This window comes from Sorex araneus, chromosome 3 (assembly GCF_027595985.1).
Source record: "Sorex araneus isolate mSorAra2 chromosome 3, mSorAra2.pri, whole genome shotgun sequence".
Lineage (NCBI taxonomy): Eukaryota > Metazoa > Chordata > Mammalia > Eulipotyphla > Soricidae > Sorex > Sorex araneus.
The window spans coordinates 63,048,296-63,067,003 of NC_073304.1; the positions used below are offsets into that span (position 1 = coordinate 63,048,296).

The 18,708-nt window shown below is 44.4% G+C and overlaps 1 protein-coding gene and 1 non-coding gene across 3 annotated transcripts in view; one reads left to right on the top strand and one right to left on the bottom strand.

Moving 5' to 3' along the window:
- The window catches only part of SNX6 (sorting nexin 6), a 60,071-nt gene extending 44,067 nt beyond the window's left edge, over window positions 1–16,004 (top strand). For both annotated transcript variants that reach the window (XM_055132630.1, XM_055132629.1), the window contains 5 exons: window positions 3,289–3,328; window positions 5,732–5,818; window positions 6,838–6,997; window positions 7,146–7,231; window positions 15,221–16,004. In XM_055132630.1, the coding sequence (XP_054988605.1) occupies window positions 3,289–3,328; window positions 5,732–5,818; window positions 6,838–6,997; window positions 7,146–7,231; window positions 15,221–15,274 (427 nt within the window). In that variant the 3' untranslated portion in view covers window positions 15,275–16,004. The remainder of the gene's footprint in view (window positions 1–3,288; window positions 3,329–5,731; window positions 5,819–6,837; window positions 6,998–7,145; window positions 7,232–15,220) is intronic.
- LOC129404105 (small nucleolar RNA U13) lies at window positions 12,930–13,033 on the bottom strand. Its single transcript, XR_008629694.1, has one exon. It is a non-coding gene; the product is annotated as a small nucleolar RNA U13 (small nucleolar RNA).
- Window positions 16,005–18,708: the final 2,704 nt, after the last annotated feature.

Genomic DNA, 18,708 nt, shown 5'->3' on the forward strand with positions numbered 1-18,708 from the left:
GAGTAATTTCTATTTTAGTAGGTATTTTGGAATTTTATCAAGACAATTGAGCTTTGCGGGGCAGGGGGGAAGACAATTGAGCTTCTTTATGAACTTAAGTCAGTGTCACTTTTTCTTCTCCTTTTCTACACTTATATTTTTATCTTAAATAAAAATGAGCCTGTAGTAGCTACTCTGAAGGGGGTTTTGTGTTTGTTCTTTGGCTTCCCAAACAGTGCTGGAGGCAGAGGGGGCCATTCCCAGTGCTTTTTGTGCTGGGTAGGAACAGGGGGCCACTAAGGTTTGCTGCTTGGGCCTACCAATTTAGAGCTTTTTTTTTTTTTTCTTTTTGGGTCACACCCAGTGATGCATAGGGGTTACTCCTGGCTCCGCACTCAGGAATTACCCCTGGCGGTGCTCAGGGGACCATATGGGGTGCTGGGAATCGAACCCGGGTCGGCCACGTGCAAGGCAAACGCCCAACCTGCTGTGCTATCACTCCAGCTCCAGTGTAGAGCTTCTTTTTTTGGGTGACACCTGGCAATGAGCAGGGGTTACTCCTTGCTCTGCACTCAGGAATTACTCCTGGCAGTGCTCAGGGGACCATATGGGATGCTGGGAATCTAACCCGGGTCGGTCGCATGCAAGGCAAACGCCCTAGCCACTGTGCTATCACTCCAGCTCCAGTGTAGAGCTTCTTAAACCTGGAGGGATTGTACAGTGGCAGGGATTGAACTTGTAGCCTTCACATGCAAAATGCGTACTCTTGACTCACTGAGCTAACTCCCTGGCCCTACTTTTATTGTGTTTCATGTGATGAAAATGGGCTGGTTTATGTGTGTAAGAGAGTGGTTGGTTGGTTGGTTATTTGTTTATGTTAGTTTTGGGACCACACTGGCAGTACTACTCTGGCGAGGTGCTCAGGGGTCATCCTGGTGAGACTTGGGAGATTTTGCAGTGTTGAGGATGGATCCTGAGCCTCCTGCATGTGAAGTTTGTGCTCAGTGCAGTGAGCTCTCTCTCCGACCCCTATGGGGTTCTTATTTTTTGTTCACTTGTTTGTTTTTCAGAAAAGGGTGGGGAGGATAAAAGGAGGAAAAAGAGGACAAATTCTGGTTCTTAATGTTTTGATTTTTGGTCCACACCTGCAGTGCATAAAGGCTTGGTGTTTGGGGGACTATGCACTGCCAGGGATCAAACCCTGGGCCTCTTTCATGTAAAGCTGGTGCCTAACATAGTTGTTGAACTGTCCCTGATCATGAGAAAATGTGTTTTAAAAATATTGGCAGGTTTTAATAGTTAATCATAAATGCTATTTTAGAATTAGAATAAGGATGTATGCGTTTATTGGAAGCTAGATTGATTTTTCTTTTTAGTTTCGGGGTTTTTTTTTACCCGGGGAGTGGGGGGATTGTATGTCTTTTGGTATATCCAGAGATGCTCTGGGGCTACTCCAGTAGTGCTTGGGGGTTTCTTCCGAAAGTGGTGGTGGGGTGCCATGTGATCAAACCTGGATCTCCTGCACACAAACTATGTGCTTACCATTGAGTTCCCTCTATGGCCCCAGAGTCTAAATTGATACTTAAAGTAAAAAGTGAAGGGCCAGAAAGATGGTATAGCAGCTAAGGTGCTTGTTTTGCATGATGCCAACCCATGTTCGAACCCTAGCACTACATATATCGCCCCACAAGTCCTGCCAGGTGTGATCCCTGGGTGCAGGAGTAAGCCCTGAACACAGCCAGATGTGGCTTTCAAGCCCCCAAAGTAGTAATGATAATTTCTTAATTAAAATTTTTTTTAATTAGGGGCTAGAGAGACAGTGCAATGGAGAAGCACTTGCCTTGCATGCAGCCAACCTGGGTTCAGTACCTGGAATCCCATATGATCCCCTTAATCACCAGGGATGATTCCTGAATCTTAAGTGCAGTGCCAGGAATTACCCCTCAGCGTTACCAGGTGTGGCCCCCAAATTTAAAAAGTGTGTGTGGGGGTGGGGGGGAGTGTGTATGTGTGTGTGTGCGTGTGCGCGCACAGGTCACTCCTGGCAGAGATTCGGGGACCATACCAAGTGCCAGGGCTCAAACTCAGGTCACCTGCTTGCAAAGCAAGTGCCTTACTCACTTGGGTCCTGATGCTTTTGTCTGTACTTCTTTTTTTTTTTTTCCGTGTGGGGTTGGACCACACCCAGCAGTGCATATAAATTGTTTTTGGCTCTGTACTCAGGGCTCATTCCTGGTGATGACTGGGAGAGTATATGTGGTGACAGGTACTGAACCAAGTCAGCCACATGTTTCACCTCCTGTTTTGTAACTTTTAATAGACTTGTTAATTGTAATATCTATAGTTTAGTGAGTCTTTGGATTTTCCAAGGGACACTGAATGAGGGAAGGTGTTCATATTAGCATAGAAGAGTTCTCGGAGTGCAGGGGGAAAGGGGAGGCCGAGCGGTAGTAAAGCGGGTAGGGCATTTGCCTTGCAGGCGGCCCACATGAGTTCAGTCCTTGGTATTTCATATGGTCTCTCAAGCACTGCCAGGAGTAATTACTGAGTGCAGAGCCAGGAGTTTTAGCCCTGATGACCCAAAAAGCCAAAAAGAAAAATTATCTGGGGGTCAGAGATAGTACGGTGCTTTTAGCACTTGCCTTATACACGTGGTCAACCCCAGTTTGATCCCCAGCACCACATATGGTCTCCCAAGATCTGTCTGGAGTACTCCCTAGGTACAGAGCCATGAGTAAAGCTCTGAGCACCTCTGGGTGTGGCCCAAAAATTTAAAAGAATTTAAATGAAGGGCCAGAGATATATAGTTCAGGAACTTAGACACTTGCTTTATAAATACCTAACCCAGTTCAAACCCAGCACCCACAAATGGTCCCCTGAGCACCAGAAGTGGTCCCTGAGCACTGTCATATAGGGCCCCAAAACAAAACAAAAACTAACATATGGCTTAGACTGTTGTCTTGAAACTTCATGATTTTCTGTATATCATTTTGTTGAATTAATTGAAGTCTATCATGAATAAGACCATCAAATAATGCTCTTTATTAATCTTGTTTGAGGGTATATTCTCTGAATATTTGAGGAGAAAATAATTTCAAACTTTTTTTTTTTTTGGGTCACACCCAGCAATGCACTTGGGTTACTCCTGGCTCTGCACTCAGGAATTACTCCCGATGGTGCTCAGGGGACCATATGGGATGCTGGGAATTGAACCCGGCTCAGCCACGTGCAAGACAAATGCCCTACCCACTGTGCTATCGCTCCAGCCCCCTAATTTCAAACTTCTTATGAAATCTTTTTCCTTTTCAGGTTTTTTCTCAAAGTTTCAGAATTGTTTGATAAAACAAGAGTAAGTACTGTTAATTCTTTGGTAGTCTAAACCTTTTATACAGTAGTATTTAATTTGTAACTATGTATGATTTTGTTGAGCAAGATTACATTTCAAAATAATAGAGACAGGTTTAAAATCAAAATTAAAATTGGGAGGTGAGGGGTTGGGCCTTCAGAAAAAGAACTTAAATAAAATTGGGGGACTTCAGAGATTATTTAAAGGGCTAGTGTATGATTTGGATTTGGGAGGCCAAGACCCAGGTTTAATCCCTTGCACATTGCATAGTCTTCTGAGCACTGTCAGGTATGATTGTACAACCCCCTCCAAAAAATGATCACAGGGCTAGAGAGATAGTATAGCAAATAGGTCACTTACCTTACATGCATCCAACCTACTTTCAATCCCTGGCACCCTATATGGTCCCCAGAGAACTGTCAGGAGTAATTCCTCAGTGCAGAATCAGGAGTAACCCCTGAACACCTCCAGGTGTGGCCCACAAACAAACAGACAAACAAAAATATGATTTCAGAGAGATAGGGCAGCAGGTAAGGTGCTTGTCTTGCATGTAGCCAATCCGAGTTCAACTCTTGGTAACCCATATAGTTCCCTTAGCTCTGCCAGTTTTGATCCCTGCATGCAGAGCCAGGAGTAAGCCTGAATACCACAGGGTGTGACTCAAAAGCCAAAAATAAAAAAGAAATCTGATTTCAGCAACTTGTCAATTGAGTGATATATAGTGAAGACAAGATGAAATCAAATGGGGCGGGAGAGATAATATAGTAGATTGGGTAGGTTAGTTGCCTTGCACGTGGCCTATCCTGGTACCACATAGGATGTCTTGAGCAATGTTAGATCTGGCCCCCACTTCACCCTCCACAACAAAACCTAAAAAATAATTAAAAATACACAGTCACATATAATTCTTTGGTTCATCATATTTTATTTTTTATCATTTACCAAAAAAATAGGAAAGTAGGAAGGACCCCTTGATAAAGTATGTTTTCAGTGGTAGGTAAGGACTGGTAAAGACTCCAGGAACTCCTGCAGGGCATGGATATCAAAGTACTGCCAGCCTGAGTAAGTCAGCTGTCAGACTGCATCTGGACCCATCCTGTCTTCTCAGTGAGGCAGCTGGCCCTTGCTGTAAGCGAACCCAAGTACAGGTGCTCACTGCTTAGAGGCCAGTTCCTTGAGAGACAAATAACTACTTGATGTGGAAAAAGTTTTCCTTGGATGCTAGCAATCTGAAAAAACTTCTTGTGCCCCCCAATTCATCTTACTCTCACTTTGGTGCTAGGGGATTATGTAGAGTTGGTTGGGAAAGTAAGAAGAAGAAATTCATGGTCCTGGACAGGGTAGAAGGGAGTCCTATTTCAAGGCAGTCCAGACTGACATTGTGATTAATGAATCCTGGAGGAAGGTAGCCTCGTTCTTGTAAAACTTGGAGATGACGTGGGTAAATTGCTTTCCTTCTCTGAGGTCTGTGTGACAACTTTGGTAGTCTTTTCCAGAGGACCTGGTGTCTGCTCCATTTGTAAAGGTACCTGGTTTATCAGAAAATATATAAGGCATGAGAACATCTCTTTGAGAGATAGGGCAAAGACCAGGATGAAACAGTTAGTTGAAAAAGTTACATATGTGAGGAGCTAATTCGAGTCTAATACTTGCTTATTGATACTTCCATCCCAATTTTCAGCCTTTGTGGTTTTCTGTCTGAATCTTAAAACCTTACAGATTTTAAGGCCAGAAGAGTTGCTGCATTCAGTAAAATGTAGTAGAGCTGGCAGAGGTAGAACTGAAGCGTGTGAAGGTAGTGTCATTAAAAGTTATGCTTTGCAGGAAAAGGAAAGTTAATCGTAATCTTCACAGGTTCCAGGCTTCTTGTTTTTCATTGCAGAAAATAATTTCCAGAGAAAATAGTGAAATAAAATAGTTCTAAGAAAATATGAGAGGATCAGAGAGATAGTACAGGGATTAAGGCTCTTAGCTTGTGGCCCACCAACCTTAGTTTTACCCCAGCACCACAGATGATCCCCACTAGCTCCACCAGAGGTCACTCCTGAACACAGAGCTGGTATTGCCTGGTATGGCTCCAATACCCCAAAAAATAAATACAGAATTACTGTTCTCTAGGCTGCCTCTCAGTCTTTGGGCACAGAGTCATTTCTAGGGGCTTGACTGTCCAGAAGACCTGTGGTCTTTTTAGGATGGATCCTGGCCTTTATCCTCAGCTGGGAATAGTATATTCCTTTTAGACTGTTTTCTTGTCCCCCCAAACATTTCTTGGTTTTAGTGACTCCCTGAAATTTACTGCTATAAGGGGCTCTACTACCTGACTACCCATCTCAATAGGAATGGATACTGTTGTAATTATAAATGCTGAGTAATTACCCAATTCCCCCTCCCTTTTTTTTTTCCCAGAAAATAGAAGCACGAGTGTCTGCTGATGAGGACCTCAAACTTTCTGACCTTTTAAAATATTACTTAAGAGAATCTCAAGCTGCTAAGGTACCTTTATTGTTTTGTTTTATTTTTTTATTTTATTTTATTTTATTTTTTGGTTTTTGGGTCACACTCGGCGATGCACAGGGGTCACTCCTGGCTCATGCACTCAGGAACCACTCCTGGCGGTGCTTGGGGGACCATATGGGATGCTGGGAATCGAACCCGGGTTGGCCGCGTGCAAAGCAAACGCCATACCCGCTGTGCTATCACTCCAGCCCCTTGTTTTATTTTTTTAAATGGGCTAATTTAACAAAAAAGCAATCTGAGAGCAGTTGCCTGGGATGTGTGAGGCCTTGGGTCCACACCACTAAATAAATAAAACCATTTATTTTGAGATTGTTACACTTAAGATTATTTTTAAAATGATTTATTCTTGGAGTCTAGAGAGCTGACATTTCCCTTGCACGTGGCCAACCTGGGTTAAATCCCAGGCACCCCATTTGTAACCGTAAGTATCTCCATCAGTAATCTCTGAGCATAGAACCAGGAGTAAACCCTGAGCACCACTGTGTATGGCCCCAAAAATAAAAAATGTACAGAGGTTGAGGTGCCTTTCTTTCTCATGGATAGCCCTGATACAATCCCTGACACTGCCTATGGTCCCCTGAACACTGCTGGGTATGGCAAAAAAAACTGATTGTGGGGATACCAAGTTAAGGATACTATCACCATTGAATTGTGTACTTTGAATTAATGAGTAAACTATGTCTATAAAAGTTGAATTAAGTTTCCCCCTATTGGGAATTCCTTTTCCTTTCTCTTCTACTTTCCAATAAGCTCTTTTCTACTTCAAGTAAATATTTCTACAAAATTTATTTAAGGGTCTGGGGGTGTGACTCAGTAGAGAGCATGTATGAAGATATTTTTACCTGTACTGAGGAGAACAGAGCGTACTAGAAAGGTTAAGTGTCATGTTGTAGTCACCGTGTTCGCTCTGATCTTGATTGTGGGGGTGGGGGTTGCTTCTGGGGTGTAACTGCTGGGAATGTGCAGCATATCTTACTGTGAAACATTGTTTATAGGATCTCCTCTATCGAAGATCTAGGTCACTAGTGGATTATGAAAATGCTAATAAAGCACTGGATAAAGCAAGAGCAAAAAATAAAGATGTTCTACAGGCTGAGACTTCCCAACAATTATGTTGTCAGAAATTTGAAAAAATATCTGAATCTGCAAAACAAGGTACAAAGCAAACAAAATATTAACCTTTTTATATTAAATTAATATAAACGAAATATTAACTTTTGCTATGAACAAATAAATATGATTCATAAATATATGATTTATACTGTTTTGTAAATTAAATATGTACTTCCAATTTCTTTTTCAGAACTTATAGATTTTAAGACAAGAAGAGTTGCTGCATTCAGAAAAAATTTAGTGGAACTGGCAGAGCTAGAACTGAAGCATGCAAAGGTAGTATCATTAAAGATACTTCATTTTAGTTTATACTTTAGGAGTTAGTTGATTATGAAATTATAATTGGGGGACTGGAGTGATAGTACAGCAGGTAGGGCATTTGACTTGCAGTCAACCTGGTTTCACTCTCCAGCATCCCATATGGTCCCCCGACCACTGCCAGGAGTAATTCCTGAGTACAGAGCCAGGAATTGCCCCTGTGCATCGCCAAGTGTTACTCCTGCAGTGCCACGGGATGGGATGCCAGGACTGAACCCAGGTTGACCACATGCAAGACAAAATGCCCTAACCACTGTACTATCTTTTCCAGTCCCAATGTCTGTTGCTTTTTTTTTTCTTTTTGGGTCACACCCAGCGATGCACAGGGGTTTCTTCTGGCTCATGCAGTCAGGAATTACTCCTGGCAGTGCTCGGGGGACCATATGGAATGCTGGGAATCGAACCTGGGTTGGCTGCATGCAAGGCAAATGCCCTACCCGCTATGCTAACTCTCCAGCCCCCCCCCCATGTCTGTTGCTTTCTATGAAGATACAATTAGAACTGTTCCTGAATTCGATTCAAATTTTACAAGATAATTGTACTTCAATGTGCCAGATGGGCTGGAGAAATAATACAGTGGGTAGCTCATTTGCTTTGCACACAGCTAACTTGGGTTCAATCCCTGACACCCCAAATGGTCCCCAAAGCTGACCAGGAGTAATATTTCAGTGCAGAGCCAGGAATAAGCCCTGAGCACTGCCAGATGTAGCCCCCAAATCAAAACAAAAAAAGAGCCAAGGTGATACTGTAGCAGATAAGGCACTTTCCTTATGTGGGGCCAGTCAGAATTCCATTCCTAGCACCATATAGGATCCCCTGGGAACTCTGAGTGTTACCCAAAAATTTAGGGGAAACAGTGTGTAACCAGGGAGATAGCACAAAGGGCTAGTGCATACGGGAGCCCTGGGTTTGGTGCCTAGCACTGCAGTGTTCCCTGTGCACTGCAGGGTGTGGTGCCAAAATGGATAAACAAAATACTTGGTTTTACTGGAGAGATAGCACGGTTGCCTTGCATGTGTCTGACCAGGATTTGATCTCCAGCATCTTCTATGGCCCCCCATACACTGCTAGGAGTATTTCTTGAGTGCAGAGCCTGAAATACCCCTGGGTGTCTCTGAGTGTGACCCAGTAACAAAAAGCAAAACTTGGGTTTGGAACTGTGATGTTCCTCAGTTGTACAGTTCTTGCCTTGTGTGTATGAGGGTTCGGTCCCCAGCACTGCATATTACATATATATGTGTGTGTATATGTGTATGTATGTCTGTATGTATGTATGCATGTATAATATTATATACATGCATACATACATACAGACATACATACATATATGTATGTATATACATATAATATACATTCTCTTTTCACTTGTTTTATAATATTTTTTTACTTTGATTTTTTGGACGAGTTGTTTGTTTTGTTTTGGGGCCACACCTGGACATTCTCGGGCCTGACTTCTGGCTCTGCACTCAGGAATTACACCTGGTGGTGCTTGGGGAACCATATGGGATGCTAGGGATCAAACCTGGGTTGGCAGCATGCAAGGCTGTACTACCTGCTGTACTATCCCCATTTTTTTTTTTTTGCTTTTAGTTAAGCGCCCCCCCTTTTTTTCCTGTAGTTTATGAAAGATAAATTTGAAGCAACCTTATAGCAATTTTGAAAATAGAGATTCTGGGGCTGGAGCGATAGCACAGCAGCTAGGGCATTTGCCTTGCACGAGGTCGAGCTGGGTTTGATTCCTAGCATTCCATATGGTTCCCTGAGCACCGCCAGGGGTAATTCCTGAGTGCAGAGCCAGGAGTAACCCCTGTGCATCTCCAGGCATGACCCAAAAATAAATAAATAAAATAAGTAAAAATAAAAATAGAGATTCTGAATTGGAGTGGTAGTGGATAAGGCGCTTGACATGCAAGAAATTGACCCTGAGTCTATCCCCATATCACTGGGTATGGCCCAGAGTCAAAAAGTAAGAGATTCTTAGGATCGAAGCTAATTTTAAAAATCATCTGTTCAAGGTCAGAGCAGTAACACAGTGGGTAGGATGCTTGCCTTGCATGCAGTCAACTTGGGTTTGATTTCTGACATCCCATATGGTCCCCTGAGTACCACAAGGAGTGATCCTTGAGCGTAGAGCCAGGAGTAATTAATTCCTTGTAAGTCCTTGAGCATCACCAAGTGTGGCCCCTCACCCCCTAAAACAAAACCTAAAGAAAATAATCTTATTCAAGCTTAAATAGTATTCATAATGTCTCTATGGGTACTTGACAACTGCATGGCCTCCCAGAGCCAAGCTAGGAGGAGTCCGCAAGCACTGTCACACCATTTCCCCTTAAAATAAGTAAATTATAGGGGCTAGAGCGATAGCACAGTGGGTAGGGCGTTTGCCTTGCACGAGGCTGACCCGGGTTTGATTCCCAGCATCCCATATGGTCCCCTGAGCACTGCCAGGGGTAATTCCTGAGTGCAGAGCCAGGATTAACCCCTGTGCATTGCCAGGTGTGACCCAAAAAGCAAAAAAAAAAAAGTAAATTTTACAGAGCAATTATACAGTGGATTGGGCACTTGCCTTGCATGCGGTTGACCTGGATTTGATCCCTGGCACTACATATGGCCCCCAGTCTCTGCCAGGAGCAAGCCCTGAGCACCGCTGGGTGTGGCCCCCAAACAGACAAAAACACATAAGTAGAAAATCTTGGGTTAAGTTTTCTTTTTTGTCTTATTAGTTTTTCTGTTTTTGGCTTTTGGGCCACACTTAGCAGTGCTCAGGCCTTACTCTTGGCGTGGCTCGGGCAACCACATGGGGTGCCAGCGATCAAACCCAGATTAGTCACATACAAGGCAAGCACCCTACCAGCTGTACCATCACTCTTCCATTGAAGTATATCCCAGCCCCAGGTTAAATGGGGTTTTTTGTTTGGTTGGTTTTTGGTTTTTTTTTTTTTTTGCTTTGGGAGTCACACCCAGTGATGCTCAGGAGTCACTCCTGGCTTTGCACTCGGAATTACTCCTGGCCGTGCTCAGGGGACCATATGCGATGCTGAGAATCAAACCCGGGTCAGCCTCGTGCAAGGCAAACGCCCTACCCACTGTGCTATCACTCCAGCCCCAAGTTAAATGTTTTCATTGTAATTGCAGGTTACCTTTATATCTATTAAATATTAGCATCCACAGCTTTAGTTTAATGCATCAAAATTTGGGAAGGAAGGGTGAACTTGGGTTTGATCATACAGAATTTGATTATTTGACTAGTTATTCCTTTCAAGCCACGGACATTTTTTTTGGCAGGGGTACATGCCCAGTGATACTTAGGAACTGCTTTTAGCTCCGTATTTGGGAATCACTCCGGTAGTGCTAGGGGAGTGTGAAGTGCTTGGGATTGAGCCCCAGCTTCCTGCATTCGAAGCGTGTGCTATTGCCCATTGAGCTATCTTTCTGGTTCCAAGTGGTTATGTTCTTCTCATGTTATCATCTTAAGTTTGCATTAAGAGATTGATTACCAGGAACAGAGCAATAGTACAGTGGGTAGGACATTTGCCTTGCACATGGCTGACCTGGGTTTGATTCCCAGCATCCCTTTTATAGTCCCCTGAGTACTTCCTGAATGCAGAACCAGGAGTAACCCCTGAGCAACACCAAAATACAAAAAGAGAGTTGATTACCACCCCCCCCCAAAAAAAAAATTAGTGAAAACATTTTTGGATGTTCAGTTTTATTCTTTTTTTTTTTCTTTTTGGGTCACACGTGGTGATGTACAGGGGTTACTCCTGGCTCTGCACTCAGGAATCACCCCTGGCGGTGCTCAGGGGACCATATGGGATGCCAGGAATTGAACCTAGATCAGCCACGTGCAAGGCAAATGCCCTAACCTCGGTGCTATCACTCCAGCCCCGTTTTATTCTTAAGAGTCATAAATAGGGGCTGGAGTGACAGCACAGCAGGTAGGGCATTTGCCTTGCACGCGGCCAACCCAGGTTCGATTCCCAGCATCCCATATGGTCCCCCAAGCACTGCCAGGAGTAATTTCTGAGTGCATGAGCCAGGAGTAACCCCTGTGCATCCCCAGGTGTGACCCAAAAAGAAAAAAAAAAGAGTTATAAAAATAGAAATAGCCAAAATATCCATCAACTACTGGTTGGATAAGCAGAATGTGATGTAATGATCTGTACAACATGGATAAGTCTCAAATGGATTTTCCTAAGTGTGAGATACCAGACACAAAACAATTGAGAAGTATCTGATTTGTAGTGAAAGAAAGTTGACAAGTGGAGAAAGGGAAGGATTAGAAGGGGCTCAAGTAGACTTTGGGGGTGATAGAAATTTTTGTTGTTTTGGGGCCACACCCAGCAGTGTTCCGGGACTACTGTGGGCTCTGCTCAGGGGTTGCTCCTGGTGTTGCAGAAAGGGACCGTGCATGCCAAGAATAGAACCTCATTTTCCCTCTTGCAAAGCTTGTGCTCAGCTCATTGAACTATCTTTTCTTTTTTTTTTTTGGGTCTCACCTGGGGATGCACAGGGGTTACTCCTGGCTCATGCACTCAGGATTTAGTCCTGGAGGTGCTCGGGGGACCATATGGAATGCTGGGAATCGAACCTGGGTTAGTTGCGTGCAAGGCAAACACATTACCCACTGTACTATTGCTCCAACCCTGAACTATCTTTTGACCCCTGGAAATATTTTTTATATTGGCCATGGTGGAGGTTTTATAGGTGTACAGCTCTGTCAAACACTCATCTCATTAAAAAGTTGACCTGCCTTGCACGCGGTCAACCCGGTTACGATTCCCAGAATCCCATATGGTACCCCGAGCACCAGCAGGAGTGCGTGAGCCAGGAGTAACCCCTGTGCAATGCCAGGAGTGACCCAAAAAGAAAAAAAAAAAAGTTGACTTTTAAGTGCAAGTAAGTATGGGCCAGAGTGATAATACAGCAAGTAGGGCACTTTATTTGTATACTACTAACTCAGGTTTGATCCCCGGCATCCCATATGGGCCCCCAAACACTGCTAGGAATAATTCCTGAATGCAGAGCCAGGAGTAACCCCTGAGCACTGCCAGTGTGGCCTAGGAACAAAAACGAGGAAAAAAAGTAAATAAAAGGTTAATTAAGGCCTACATCTTTAGAACCACATATGATCCTCCAGCACTGCCAGAAGTGATCTCGGAACACAGCCAGGGGGCTGAAGCAATAATACAGCGGGGAGGGCATTTGTACACAGATGACCCAGGTCGATCCCTAGCATCCCATATCGTTCCCTGAGCCCCGCCAGAAGTAATTCCTGAGTGCAGAGCCAGGAATAACCCCTGAGCTTCGCCAGGTGTGACCCAAAAAGCCAAATAAAGGAAGGAAGGGAGGGAGGAAGGGAGACAGACAGAACTAGGCATAAGCCCTAAACACTGCTGGGTGTTGAACAAAAAACAAAAATTTACTAAGCCCGTGTGGGTTTTCTGGTGTTCACTGTTGCACTTTTTTGTATATGTATTTTTTTAATCTTTATTTAGGGGTCGCACCTGGTGGGAGTACTCAGGCTACTCCACAACTGTTCTCAGGGGACATGCAGTGCTGGGTATTAAATTCAAGCCTCCTACATGCGAAGTTTGCACTCCATCCTCATGAGTTATCTTTCCCACCCTTTTTTTTTTCACTTTTTTCCTTTTCACATCAGATGGATAGTGTACTGACATGGCAGTGAGGTTTGAGGGAACCATATGCCACACAGAAGCATGTGTTCCCAGTTGTACATGCTATGAATCACAGAAGGTTCTGCTTTTGCTCTTTCTAAACAGATCATAAACTGAGGCCAGAGAGATAATATAGGGGACAAGGTATTATCTTGTATGCAGCTGACACTGGTTCAGTCCCTGGGCATATGGTCACCTGAGCATGGAGCCAGGAATAAGCACTGCGCATTGCTGGGTGTAGCCCAAAAACCAAAAATTATGGTCTGGAGTGAGAATACAGTGAGTAGGTCATTTGCCTTGTACATAGCCTTGTCAGGTTCAATCCTGGGCACACCATATGGTTCTCCAAGCCATCCAGGAGTGATCTTTGAGCACAAAGCCAGGAGTATGCCCTGAGCACTACTAGCTGTAACCCCCAAAACAAAACTGTAAAAAGCACATTTCATATTTTGTTATGTGATGATGAGGGGGGTAGCAATTAGGCCATGCCCAGCAGTGCTTACTTCTGGCTCAGTGCTCAGGAAGCACTCCTGGTACAGTGCAGGGGACCATATGCAACATCAGCCAGGATCAGTTGCATGCAAGGTAGATTCCTTCTCTCTCTGCCCCTTGTTAACATGATAGTTTAATGAAATAAAAGTTTAATCTGTAAATATGGATACAGGCAGGTTCTTTTCTACTGTCAATTGCTTTTGTATTTATACTGTTATAGTAAGGCAGAGACCAAAGGCTTCTCAGAGCCTGAAAAGTTTACTGTTTAACTCTTCAAAAAGTGTTTGCTGGGCTCTATGATAAGTTGATACCAGCATATCTTTTTATATCCTTTTGAAATTATTGGTTTGTTGGTTTGTTTTTTGGGGGGAAGGGGGTCACTCCCAGCAGTGTTCAGAGACCACATGTGTTTCTGTGTTCAGGGGCCACTCCTGCCATACTTGGGAACCATGAGCAGAGCTGTGATTGAAACCATTCACAGCCTCAGCCACATGCAGGACACATGCCTTTATACTGTCTGTCTCTCTGGACTGCCTTTTGGCTTTCTGGGTTTGGGTTTTGGACCACACCCCCATACTCAGGGCTGACTCCTGGTTCTGTGTTCAGGGATCATACCAGGCAGGCTCAGGGAACCATATGGGATGCTGGAGATCAAACCTAGATTGGCCATGTTCCAGACAAGCACCCTACCCACAATACTAGCACTCCAGCCCTACCGACCTGCGTTTCTGGATTTTGGGGGGATCATACCTAAAGGTTCCTCCCAGCTCAAAGCTTAGTGGTTTTCCTAGGAACTGTGCCATGCCATTAACTGAAACTGGGCCCTGTCACATGCAAGGCATGTACTCAGTTCATTTAGGTATATCTCTGGCCCTATGGAATACTTCTGTATCTAATTTTAACTTTTTTAAAAAATAAAAACTGGGCTGGAGCGATAGCACAGCGGATAGGGCGTTTGCCTTGCACATGGCCAACCTGGGTTTGATTCCCAGCATCTCATATGGTCCCCCGAGCACCGCCAAAAGTGATTCTTGAGTCTACAGCCAGGAGTAACCCCTGAGCATCGCCAGATGTCACCCCAAAAATAAAATTGCTGTAAATATGTACTGAAGTGTTGTGTATGTATATGTGTGTATACATGTATGTGTACATATGTGTGTATGTATATATATATAATATATACACAAAAAAATACTTGGGGGTGGTATTTGGGCCACACCCAACTTTGTTTAGGGATCGCTCTTGATGAGGCTCAGGGAACCTATGCTGTGATGGGGATATAATTCAGTTAGTCACATGCAAAACAAATACCTCACCTACTGTACTATCTCTTCAGCCTCACAATCTTATTATGTCTTTTTAAATTGAGATAAATTGGGGAGGGGGTGTTGCTGGAGCAATAATACAGTGGGTAGGGCACTTTCTTGCATATGGCCAACCTGGTTTTGATCCCTGGCATCCATGTGGTCCCTGGAGAACCCCCCAGAATAGTTTCTGAGTGTAGAGCCAGGGATAACCCCTGTGCATCACCGGGTGTGGCCGCAAAACAAAAGTGGCTTTTGAGGGGCAGGAACATATAGTGGGTAGGGCGTTTGCCTTGTATACAGCCAACCCAGGTTCTCTGAGATCCCTAATGGTTCCCTGAGCCCGCCAGGTGTGGTCCCAAACCCCAAAATAATACAAAATGGATTTTTCCTGAAAGATTCTTCTACATGATTTCTTCCTTGTGAATTTAAACTTCACAATTTATTTTCCTTTTTTTTTTTTTTTTTTTTAGGGTAATCTGCAGCTACTACAGAACTGCCTGGCAGTGTTGAATGGAGACACATAAACCACACTCCACCCCCTGGTTACAAAGGGCTGCCTTCCTTCAGATTTCATTTTTGTTTTCTTAATGATGTTAGGCATTTACTGCTCACTGGAACAAACAGCTGACAAAGTGCATCTACTCTCCTTTCCTTTCTGAGTAACAAGGGAGTGGGGCTGTCCGCAGTGCTGCAGCCCCCGGGAACAGCGTTCTCCCTCGTCAGTGAGCCCGGACCATCTCCCGCTATCCATCATCGTCGGTCCTGCCTTCCTCCTCCGGGGCCCAAAGCTCCTCCTTTTTTACAGTAGCCTCTGTAACTGTGTTTATTTTATGAATGGTATTCCTTATGGCTGCCAATCTATTTACCTTTAAGTGATTTCTGAAGTTTAACTCTTTCCAAAATACATTGTTCAAACAAGAGAAAGATTGCTTTTCCTATTATTTTTTTTTATTTTGTTTTAAAAAAATATTGCATACCACCGCAGTTCATTCATGTATCCTGGGAGAGCATCTTAATCAGACTTATTTTTAATTAACGAATATTTCTTAGACATTTTGGGACAGACTTTCTGTAATCTTTCTAAGTATGATTTCTGAAAAGCAGCAAATGCATTAGTATGTTTGCCTTAAACTTGTAGACTAAACCAATTATTGTCAAATAAACAGTGATAACAATGATACTTTTTAAACTGTGGTTCATTGTATCACTAAAAATTTGGAGTAGCTATAATAAATCGCTCTGATGTATACTTTACAGTGCAGGTGTTAATGGTTTTTGTCTCTTCTTTCAAAGTGGCATCTTGAACCAAGTTCACTTATCCTGTATTAAAGAAGAAGCTACTTTGCAGGGCTGGAGCAATATCACAGCGGGTAGGGTGTTTGCCTTGCACACGGCCAACCCGGGTTCAATTCCCAGCATCCCATATGGTCCCCTGAGCACCGCTATGGGTGATTCCTGAGTGCAGAGGCAGGAGTAACCCCTGTGCATTGCCAGGTGTGACCCAAAAAAAGAAAAAAAAAAGAAGCTACTTTGCATGCTTTCTGCAGAAAGCATAGAAGGTAGAATTTGGTAGAGTCAGTTAAGAGACAACTGTTTTTTCAAACACTGGTTTCCGGCAATCAGTCCCTAGCACAGGTAGTTCACCAGGTAACATGCCACTTGAGCCTCTTGGTAGCTGGCCTGGCCGTGTAATTTGTGAGAAAGTAGACATGCTATAGGATATGGCTTAGTAGTACTGGAGCTAGGCAAGGTCAGGTTATTTGGAATAAAAAAAGATACTAAGTGTCAACTATTGTTGCAGATGTTACTGGGTTTTCTGCTGTGAATGATCAAGACATCATTTCTAGTCTCGGATTACACTGGAGGACTGGAGAGAGATAGTACAGGGGTACCTTGATTCCCTAAGCACTGTCAGGGTTTACTCCTGAGCACAGAGATAGGAATCGTGCCTGAGCACAGGTACCACTGGGTATGGCCCCAAGAAACAAAAAACAAAATTAAACTGGAATTTGGTTTTTGTTTTGGGGCCATACCTGGTGATGTTCAGGGGTTACTCCTGGCTCTGCACTCAGAAATCACTCCTGGGGGTGCTTGGGGGACTATATGGGATGCTGGGTGGGATCAAATCTCAGATTGGCCATGTGCAAAGCAAGCACCTTATCCCCTGTGCTATACCTCGAGCCTCTGGAATTTGTTTATGTTTTAGGGCATCAACCAGCAGTGCTCTGGGACTGTCCCCAGTTTAGTGCCTAGGGATTATCCCCAGTGGCCAGTGGGGCTGGGGTTGGGGGAGGGAGAGTAAGCTGTGCAGGGTAGAGGTAACCCAGCCTCAAGTGAATTTTTCTACTAACTGTATTAGGCTCTGTTTCTCCACTCTCCTCTTTCTAACTTTCCTCCCACTTGGAACCTACAGGCATTTGTATAGGTCGCCCCCTAGGGTGGGTTCCTAGTTTGACATTTTCCCAAACTATTGTGGAGAGTCATTGGTGAGGAGCTGGAAAGATAAGCTCAGGGGGTGAGTCAGTTGCGTGTGGTAGCCAACACAGTTTAATCCCAACACCACTTACGGTTACCTGAGCACTGCCAGAGTGATCCCTGAGCACAAAACCAGGAGTAAACCCTAAGGACAGCAGGGTGTGGCCCAAAACCAAAAAGATGCCTGGTTGAGCCGGGAGCCATAGTACAGAGGGGAGGGTGCTTGCCTTGCACATGGCAAACCCAAATTCAATCCAGGCATCCCATCTAGTCCCTGGACATTGCCAGAAGTGATCCCTGAGTGTAGAGCCAGGAGTAACCCCTGAGCACTGCCGGGTTCCATTAAAGATGCATAGTCTAGGTCTCGTGCTAGCTTCTCTGCAGCATGTTCTCTGTCGCATGGGTGTGTTGGTTCTTCCTGGCAGTGCTGTTGTGCTGTCTGTTCTTCCCTTTGTGTTTCCTTCTCTTTGAAAAGATATGCTCATGCAATGCCCTTTGATGGGTGAACATGGAAAGAAGAGCTCTGGCTTCAGGGTTCAGGTTCAGCCCCTCCACCCCGCCACCAGCCGTCCCTACAGCTTCAGAGTGGTTTATTTGACCACCCTCTGCCTCAGTTTCTCTACTATAAAGGAGTAGACCTACCTCACAGGGGTGTTGTGAGGCTTAATAAATGGTGTTCCAGTACTTTGGAAATGTGAAAGTACTCTGTGAAGCAAGTATAGGGCAAAAAGCTATGCTCTGTTCCATATCCATCAGCTCATGTTTCTATCAAGACGGCCTTTTGGGGGGGGATGGAGCAGAGTGTGAATTGGAAGGGACCAGCCATTGGCTCCTGATTAACGTTTGTACAGTGCCTCTAGCAGTGGGCTCAACTGGAACAGCAGTCAGCAGTTACGTTATTTGCGTGTGCTTGTGAGAAGGAGATTGCCATTACCTACAGTTGAAACCCATCCGAGGGCCTTCCCACTAACAAAACGTATAAGTGAGAGGGCTGGAGAGACAGTGCAGGGGTTAAGGCATTTGCCCCCACTTGATCTTCAGCACCCCATATGGTCCTCTGAGGACCACCAAGAGTGGACCCTGAACATACAACCAGGAGTAAACCTGCCAAGGGTGGCCCAAAGCCAAACACAAGGTAAAAATAATATGTTACAGGCTGGGGAGATGGTTCAAATGGTAAGTCGCACATGCCCAAAGTCATCCCCAAAGGTATCAATATCAACAGTAATTCCAAAACACTCTAAGTGCCTGATTTTAAAAAATGCCAGAGGCACATATGCTGCCTGAGCCCATATGCTGCTTGTGCCCATGTGGCCGAGCACATTCGGTGCCCGAGCACATGTGCCGCCCGCTTCTCCCGTCTTGAGATGTGTACTTTCATGCTTTTCGTGTCTAGTGCTAGGATGTGTGTAGAGCTCTCTCCACCCTTGAAGAAGCCCGCGTTCTCTCTTGAACGCATTACTCTTACTCTTCTCTCTCCCTC